The 9,502-nt window shown below is 46.5% G+C and overlaps 1 protein-coding gene across 1 annotated transcript; it reads right to left on the reverse strand.

The window, feature by feature from the left end:
- Positions 1-872: 872 nt before the first annotated feature.
- Positions 873-1,978, reverse strand: LOC123191395 (senescence-specific cysteine protease SAG39-like). Its single transcript, XM_044604152.1, has 2 exons — positions 1,543-1,978; positions 873-1,459 (listed from the first exon to the last, which is right to left on the reverse strand). The coding sequence occupies exons 1-2, from the start codon at positions 1,976-1,978 to the stop codon at positions 873-875; spliced, it is 1,023 nt and encodes a 340-aa protein (XP_044460087.1).
- Between the last annotated feature and the right edge of the window lie 7,524 nt (positions 1,979-9,502).

Raw genomic sequence — 9,502 nt, forward strand, 5'->3', positions numbered from 1 at the left:
AGGAGAAAAAAAAATGAGAAGTGTCGTACAAATGTTGCAAAGTGGATGAAGAAGGCAAATGTGGCAATGCATGAAGGAGGGAGTTCAGATACGAAAAGGTTGCATCCAAGTATTTATGGAGTTCAATTTAGATCCAGTTATCTAGGATTGTTTGTAGTGAAACTGTTTAATTCATCAATGATTGGCTGATTCAACGTACATGTGTTGATAGAGGAGTATTCTTCCTCTTTACTATAGAATATAATCTCATCAGAAGTCGGGTACGAAGTTAAAGCTCCTTGTATAGGTCGCCTTTATAAGAATCGGGTTTATGGCGATAGCTGAATTGACTATAACTCATACTCCTGTTGATCTATGGTCGTGGAGAGTTAGGATTTTATCTTGTTGTGTAAGATGTAGAGAACACGCTCATACAGTAACTTGACATGAGATAATACACTAAAAAATATCACGGTTGAGAAATACATAGTGCACCAATGACAAAATTTCTTTTCCCCAACATATACTCCATTTATTCCCTTTTGTAAGATTTAGTAACACTCGGGCGTTGTCCAATGACACATTCCTATAAATACCAAATGACACTATATAAAAACCATATATACGAAAATAACCTTTTGAGTTTACTCTTAACATAGTCAAATGTTTTAGACATTTGAAAGCTTCATGGAATATATATCATAATTCTTAATCCAATTTTCTCATACAATATATCATACATAGTATTACTTTACAAAGTATAGCAATGTATGTACATAAGATACATCTTCATACACAATTTAAGGGCACATATGAACTATACATAGGATATGGGGACCTTAGTTGTTTGAGAACTGTGCATATGCATGATTAGGTCGCATTTGGCTATCTTCCTATTTTGTTGGGTAAGAAGGCTCCATGGCAAGACCACACATGCCCTTCTTGTCTGCAATGTCTTTCTCCATTCTCAAGTACCCATCTTCGCCCCAAGTTGTGCCCCATGAATTCTTCATCAACCAATAGCTCGTGCCATCACTAGTCTTTCCATATCCAATGGCTGCAATTCCATGGTCCAAGTCAGTGCCGCAGGACCCAGTCATCACCCCACCAGAGTAGAATTGGAACGTCATGTCTCCTCCGTCCACAGCTACAGACACTGGTTGGTTTGCCACCGCCTTCATAAGGGCACCCTCGTTATTGGCAGGCACATCCTCAAAGCCGGTGATGGTTGCGGCACTGTTGGATCCAGCCTTGCACTTGCCGTCAGCTGCAGTATATGGGTAGCTTGACTCCATAGTAAGGCCTCCATTCTTGATAATGAATTTGAAGGCATCATCCATGAGTCCTCCCTCGCAGCCTTGATCTTGACCATGAACATCACAGTCAACCAACTCTTGCTCCGACAGTGAGATCAACTTCCCGGTTTTCAGTTTTACAATGCCCTCTGTCGCGGCAACAGCAGAAAATGCCCAACAGCAGCCTAGAAATAATTTTGTTGTTATAGTGTTATCCAACAAAATATTAACACATATATGCCGTGCATCACAATGTTTTTTTACTTACCACACTGGCCTTGATCCTTGACAGGAGTGACGGCTCCCTTGGCCCTCCAGTCCACCGTTGCTGGAAGGGCATCCAAACTCAAATTCTCATACCTGAATCCAGAAGAAAGAACTCTCATGGAGTTTGCTTTGAATCCCTTGTTTGTGTTGGTTGTCTTGAACTCATCATTTGTGATATCAGCAAATTGGTTGACGCCAAGCCAGAACTTGTGATTTTGGGCATTGAATGTTTCAATGAACTCGACGTTGCCTTTGAAAACCTCGAACCGACGTGCCTTCTCAGTGGTGTCCTTGTACACACGGCCATACTGAGCCATCCAGTTCTCATGCTTCGCCACCATCAACAAGTCATCATTCAGCTCACGAGCTGCAATGACTGTACCACAGAGGCAGATGCAACCGAGGATGGCAAGAAGCAAAGCCTTGTGGATGGCCATCTTCGGTTAGGTACCGAACTGCAATGACAGTACTGCAGCGGCAGAGGCAACCTAGGATGGCAAGTGTCTGTACTTTGGTCTGGTTTGTTGGATGGCACTTGGTGGTATATATAGTGTCAAGTACGTATTAAAAATAGGAGACTGAGAGATACGGTGTTTGTACGAAGTTATTTTGTGGAAAAGGGCTTGTGCGTTGCCGTGGATTATGGTGGCCGGCTAGTGGTATAAAAATGACGCGCACATCTGATTGGTCGGCCACATTGTATAAAAATGATACGGCAGAACAAAGAAGTACGCTTGGTGTACATCTGATAGCGACTCCTGCTTGTTTATGTCGGGGTGTACATCTGACTGACAGTGATCCCTGCTTGAGAGATTTATTGAAAGAAAGAAGAACCGTGTCCATGAAAATAAATTTTCAGAAGAGTACCATGGACGTGACACCAGTTTGTACAAAAGAATCAAGTAACTGCTTTGATACGTACCGTGAACCCGCCCTGACAAAAAAAATCAAAACAAATACTTGAAAAATTCAAAAAATTCCAATTTTTGTGTGTAGAAGATAATTTGATGCGTGAGGTTCGCATCAATTTTCAAATCATTTGGACATCTGAGCAGCTCTCGGCAAAAAAGACAAATTCAGGGTCTGTAAAAATGTTTACTGTTCACACATTGTTCCGACCCGATTTGTCTTTTTTTCTGAGAGTTCCTCAGATGTTCAAATGATTTAAAAATTGGAGCGAAACTCACGCATCAAATTATTCACCACACAATTTTTTTTGGAATTTGTCTAGTGTTTTTTTTTCTGACCAGATGCAAATGAGTCTGGGCACAGGAACGCTGCACTCGTATAAAACAACATAGAAATGGACTTTTATTCAACTAGGAACCGGTGAAATTTAAAGACAATCCCATTTAGTTCGGTAGTGTTAGTTGCAACAATTTTTTAACCTGGAACACTTTATCTCTACACTGTAAGGTCTGCTGGTATCACGATAAAATAAGTAACCCATATAATCCACATTGTGCTCGGTTAATTAAGAGGACGGGGCATCGACCCGTTGGCTGAGCCCCGAGTTCGAGTCCCGACTCGAACGCGCGGTGCTCATGGAGTTTCTCCTATAAAAAATGCTAACGAGGGTTATCCCTTGGTTGGTCTCATTTTTTTGCTCGGTTAAATAAGTGGTCATGCCAAACTTGATCCATACTGAAACGAAACAAAGCATGCACTTTAATTGAACTCATGTTACCACCGCAAAGTACAAGATAAAAGTTTAAAAAATGAAACAGGTTGGACTTGATCGTCGCAGCAAAAAATAAGCGCTACTGCGGCTGCCCCGTATGTTCAGAACAACCAGCACAGCGGGATCGCTTCATGCCAGCAAGCCAGCCGCTTGTGTGCGACAGGTGGCACACAAACTATGGTATCATCCCGGCCGTTATACGGTGCTTCTCAGGCACGAGGGAGTACGTTTATGTAACCCACATCAAGACTGTGAAAGGCAGCCCGAAATGATAAGGTCCCCGCTATTGGGTGTCTGAGGGGTGCATTTCTGGAATATTGATCGAAGGGCGCTAATTTACTACAGTATTCACGAAGAGAAGCGACGAAGAAAATGACTCCATAGGGAAACATGCTTACATTCGCACATATTAGATAATTAAAATGACTCCATAGGGAAGCATGCTTACATTCGTGTGGCCATTAACATAAAGATCGCACCATCCAACGCTGATCTCCAAACTGGCCGCTGATTGATATCTCCAATCATGAGCTCCACAAGTGCATCCGGTTGTTCCCCAGCTTTGGAACTGTCGGTGTCACCGGATCCGGACACTTCAAGCTCGTACACTAGTGCCAATGCGGGACTCAAATGGATGGAATGTGTCCTCTCCCTGTGTAGTCGGAGCGCTTACCCTTCTGGTCCCATGAATCTCTTACAAGATGAGATTACTCCATATCTCTATCACAGGATGGGACAGCTGAGTGGATCGTGGGGTAAGAAGGAGGATGGTCAAGCGCTATGGGAAGAGATAAAGGCTTAACATAAAGCAGAGGCCTGTGAGTTGGTTGGAAGTAACCATGCATGTTTATTCACTGGATAGCTGCACAGATGCTCCACGTTTTCCTACTTTTCCCAACACCTCCCAATCCTACTTCTGTGATATATTGACCGTCAGGTTTCACAAACATGCGCTAAGAGTAAATAACCTATAATATCTAGCAAGGAGGTAATCCACTGAATACTCCCTCCATTCCACAATGTAGTGCTTCCTCTATCCACGTGCTTCAATTTTGACCGCAAATTTAACTACCACGACCGATTGCGGCGACAACAAAAATTATATTAGTGAATTCGTATTCGAAAGAAGTTTTCAATTATATAATTTTTTCTCCCACCACAGTTGGTCTTGTTGGTTAAATTTATGGTCAAAGTTGGACCTCGAGAAGCGCGGGCGCACTATATTTTGGAATGGAGGGAGTATTTTATAGGCTTATTACTTCATTGATTAGCCTCGTTGATGTGAGACTTTATCCTTTTTTGTCTTCTCCACATAACCCCCTCATTATATTCTATTCCACCCATAGTGCTATGTCCATGGCTCGCGCTCATATATTGCATGGAAGTTTATAGGTTTGAGATTACTAAAGTACGAAACAATTGCTTGGCTTGTCATCGGGGTTGTGCATGATGAGAGCATTCTTGTGTGACGAAAATGAAGCATGACTAAACTATATGATTTTGTAGGGATGAACTTTCTTTGGCCATGTTATTTTGAGAAGACCTAATTGCTTTGTTAGTATGCTTGAAGTATTATTATTTTTATGTCAATATGAACTTTTCTCTTGAATCTTTTGAATCTGAATATTGTTGGAAATATGGCCTGGAGCTAATAATAAAATGGTTATTATTGTATTTCCTTGTTCATGATAATTGTCTATTGTTCATGCTATAATTGTATTAACCGGAAACCGTAATACATGTGTGAATAAATAGACCACAACATGTCCCTAGTAAGCCTCTAGTTGACTAGCTTGTTGATCAATAGATGGTCATGGTTTCCTGACCATGGACATTGGATGTCATTGATAACGGGATCACATCATTAGGAGAATGATGTGATGGACAAGACCCAATCCTAAGCGTAGCACAAGATCGTGTAGTTCGTTTGCTAAAGCTTTCCTAATGTTAAGTATCATTTCCTTAGACCATGAGATTGTGCAACTCCCGGATACCGTAGGAATGCTTTGGGTGTACCAAACGTCACAACGTAACTGGGTGGCTATAAAGGTGCACTACAGGTATCTCCGAAAGTGTCTGTTAGGTTGGCACGAATCGAGACTGGGATTTGTCACTCCGTATGACGGAGAGGTATCTCTGGGCCCACTCGGTAATGCATCATCATAATGAGCTCTATGTGGCTAAGGAGTTAGCCACGGGATCATGCGTTACAGAATGAGTAAAGAGACTTGCCGGTAACGAGATTGAACAAGGTATGGGGGTACCGACGATCGAATCTCGGGCAAGTAACATACCGATAGAAAAAGGGAATTGTATACACGAGATTGATTGAATCCCCGACATCGTGGTTCATCCGATGAGATCATCGTGGAACATGTGGTAGCCAATATGGGTATCCAGATCCTGCTATTGGTTATTGGCCAGAGAGATGTCTCGGTCATGTCTGCATGGTTCCCGAACCCGTAGGGTCTACACACTTAAGGTTCGGTGACACTAGAGTTGTTATGGGAAATAGTATGTGGTTACCGAAGGTTGTTCGGAGTCCCGAATGAGATCCCGGACGTGACGAGGAACTCTGAAATAGTCCGGAGGTGAAGATCGATATATTGGACGAAGGGTATTGGAGTCCAGAATTGTTCTGGGAGTACCGGGTGACGACCAGCGTGACCGAAAGGTGTTTCGGAGGCCCCGACAAGCGTTGGGGGGCCTTATGGGCCAAGGGGAGGGGGCACATCAGCCCACTAAGGGGATCCGCGCCCCTCCCATCCCATCTCACGTAACGTGGAGAGGTGGGGGCGCCTCCCCTAGGACAGCCACCCCTCCCAGCTTGGGTGGCAAGTTTCCTAGGGGTGGGGGCACCCAAACCCATCTAGGGTTTCCCCTGTGGCCACCACCCCTCCCCTAGGGAACCCTATGGCTCCTCCTCCACCCCCCTTCCCCCTATATATAGTGAGGGAGGGAGAGGGCAGCCGCACCCCCTTCCCTGGCGCAGCCCTCTCCTCCTCCAACTCCTCCTCCTCTTCCGCAGTGCTTGGCGAAGCCCTGCCGGAGAACCACGAGCTCCATCGCCGCCATGTCGTCGTGCTGCTGGAGTTCTCCCTCAACTTATCCTCTCCCCTTGCTGTATCAAGAAGGAGGAGACGTCCCCGGGCTGTATGTGTGTTGAACGCGGAGGCGCCGTCCGTTCGGCGCTAGATCGAATCTTCCACGATTTGAATCGCCGCGAGTACAACTCCATCAACCGCGTTCTTTGTAACGCTTCCGCTTAGCGATCTTCAAGGGTATGAAGAGGCACTCCCTCTCTCTCTCGTTGCTAGCATCTCCTAGATTGATCTTGGTGACATGTAGGAAAATTTTGAATTATTACTACGTTCCCCAACAGTGGCATCATGAGCTAGGTCTATGCATAGATTATATGCACGAGTAGAACACAAAGCAGTTGTGGGCGATGATTTGTTCAATTTGCTTACCGTTACTAGTCTTATCTTGATCCGGCGGCATTGTGGGATGAAGCGGCCCGGACCGACCTTACACGTACGCTTACGTGAGACAGGTTCCACCGACTGACATGCACTTGATGCGTAAGGTGGTTGGCAGGTGTCTGTCTCTCCCACTTTAGTCGGATCGGATTCGATGAAAAGGGTCCTTATGAAGGGTAAATAGCAATTGGCATATCACCGTTGTGGTTTTGCATAGGTAAGAAACGTTCTTGCTAGAAACCCATAGCAGCCACGTAAACCATGCAACAACAATTAGAGAACATCTAACTTGTTTTTGCAGGGTGTGCTATGTGATGTGATATGGCCAAAAGGATGTGATGAATGATATATGTGATGTATGAGATTGATCATGTTCTTGTAATAGGAATCACGACTTGCATGTCGATGAGTATGACAACCGGTAGGAGCCATAGGAGTTGTCTTAATTTATTTAGGACCTACGTGTCAATGAAAACGCCATGTAATTACTTTACTTTATTGCTAACCGTTAGCCATAGTAGTAGAAGTAATAGTTGGCGAGGCAACTTCATGAATACACGATGATGGAGATCATGATGTCATGTCGGTGACGATGGTGTTCATGTCGCGCCTCGAAGATGGAGATCAAAGGCGCAAGATGATATTGGCCATATCATGTCACTTTATGATTTGCATGTGATGTTTGTCATGTTTACATCTTATTTGCTTAGATCGACGGTAGCATAAATAAGATGACCCCTCACTAAAATTTCAAGAAAGTGTTCCCCCTAACTGTGCACCGTTGCGAAGGTTCGTTGTTTCGAAGCACCACGTTATGATCGGTGTGATAGATTCTAACGTTCGCATACAACGGGTGTAAGCCATATTTACACACGCAACACACTTAGGTTGACTTGACGAGCCTAGCATGTACAAACATGGCCTCGGAACTGAAGGAAATATGCCCTAGAGGCAATAATAAAGTTATTATTTATTTCCTTATAATCATGATAAATGTTTATTATTCATGCTAAAATTGTATTAACCGGAAACATAATACATGTGTCAATACATAGACAAACAAAGTGTCACTAGTATGCCTCTACTTGACTAGCTCGTTAATCGAAGATGGTTATGTTTCCTAACCATAAACAATGAGTTGTTATTTGATTAACGGGATCACATCATTAAGTGAATGATCTGATTGACATGACCCATTCCATTAGCTTAGCACCCTGTCGGGGGACTGATCCACGGACACCTATGGGACCGGCGGGCCGAGTCCCTTTCGGTTCGGCGAGGGCGGAGGTCGCACGAAGAGCGGATCGAGGCGAAGCACACGAGCAGTTTACCCAGGTTCGGGCCGCATGGATGCGTAAAACCCTACTCCTGCTTTGTGGTTTGTATTGAGTTCTTGCTCGGGAGCGCGGAGTGCTACAGTACACTCCAGCAGCTAACGAGACCGACCGTGAGCGTTCTCTTTTCCCCAACACCCCTCTATGTTGCGCATGGGCCTCCTTTTATATGCTCAAGGGGTCACCGACAGGTGGCAACGTAGACAAGGGTAAAAATGTAAAGGTGCTGTGGTTGGTACAGCTACCTGCTACAGTGTATCATACCTAACCCTGACGGCAGGATACAAGGGCATTAAATGCCCATCCGCGTCGCCTAAATAGTGCAAAAGGGACCATCAGGGACGCCATCGCTCGCCACGATGGCAATCTTGTCAGTGCCGCTTGCCACCGTGCGCCCCTGGCTGCACAGCCTTCCGCCACGTACGCCTGGAAGGGTCCCAGAGCGACACGTTGGTGGATGTGCTGGAGCGCGGGCACAGAGTGGTGGCTTGCCGCGGCAAGCGCTTTGCCGCAGTTGTCGTCTTGTCGCGTCCGGGAGCTTGTCGCTCACCGAGCCTTGCCGGGACGCGTTGCGCATCGCGGCAAGTTCCTTGAGATGCCTTGGTTGGCCTTCCCGGCAAGCTCCTCTTGCCGGGGTCTTGAGGTGCCTTGGTTGGCCTTCCCGGCAAGCTCCTCTTGTCGGGGTCTTGTCTCCTTGGCTTGGATACTTTGTCCTTGAATGGCTCCAAAGGAACCACGGAGGACCTTGGCGGTCACCCGGCAAGCCTTGCCGCGGGATGCTGCGACTGCCCGTGCACAAGTCCGGGATACTAGGGTACCCCTACTCTAGTACACCGACAGGAGCCCCCGGGCCTGGGCCATACACGGTGCCGAGCGCTATTGGGCCAGGCCCAAAAGAGGGCACGGGCACGCGCGGCCTAGGTTTACGCCGTATCTCTCCACGTATCCACCGCGCCCTTCCCGAACGGCACGCGTTGAATGCGGCATCGTGGGAGAGATCGTGGGTGGTTTCTTTATTCGGAAATGCGGAATGTCCGCCCCCTCCCTCTTTATAAGAAGGGGAAACAGGGGTAGTTCGCCCATTCGCCGGTTGCTACTCCAATCTCGGAAATCTCCGCCGCTCCCTCGTCTTCCCAAAGCTGAAAGAGAGCAGCGCCCCGCCCCCCATCGCCACTAGCACCACCAACGCCGTCGACCTCCTCCACCACTTCCGCCATGGCTCCGAAAGCCGACAAGAGGAAGGTTGTGAAGTCGACCGAGGCGCAGCGGCTTGCGGCGTTGCGAAAGGAGTGGGCAATCTTCCCCCCCCCCAAGCTCGCCGCGAGGGAGCTGAGGGAGAACTAATACCTCTTCTGGTCGACGGAAACGCGAGCGCACCCGCGCACGAAGGTACTTCCAACCGCCGCTTGGAGGACGGCTCCAAATGGATATCCATTCTTCGTCTTGTTCTTCTACTAGGGCTCTGCC

This window comes from Triticum aestivum, chromosome 2A (genome assembly GCF_018294505.1).
Source record: "Triticum aestivum cultivar Chinese Spring chromosome 2A, IWGSC CS RefSeq v2.1, whole genome shotgun sequence".
Classification (NCBI taxonomy): domain Eukaryota; kingdom Viridiplantae; phylum Streptophyta; class Magnoliopsida; order Poales; family Poaceae; genus Triticum; species Triticum aestivum.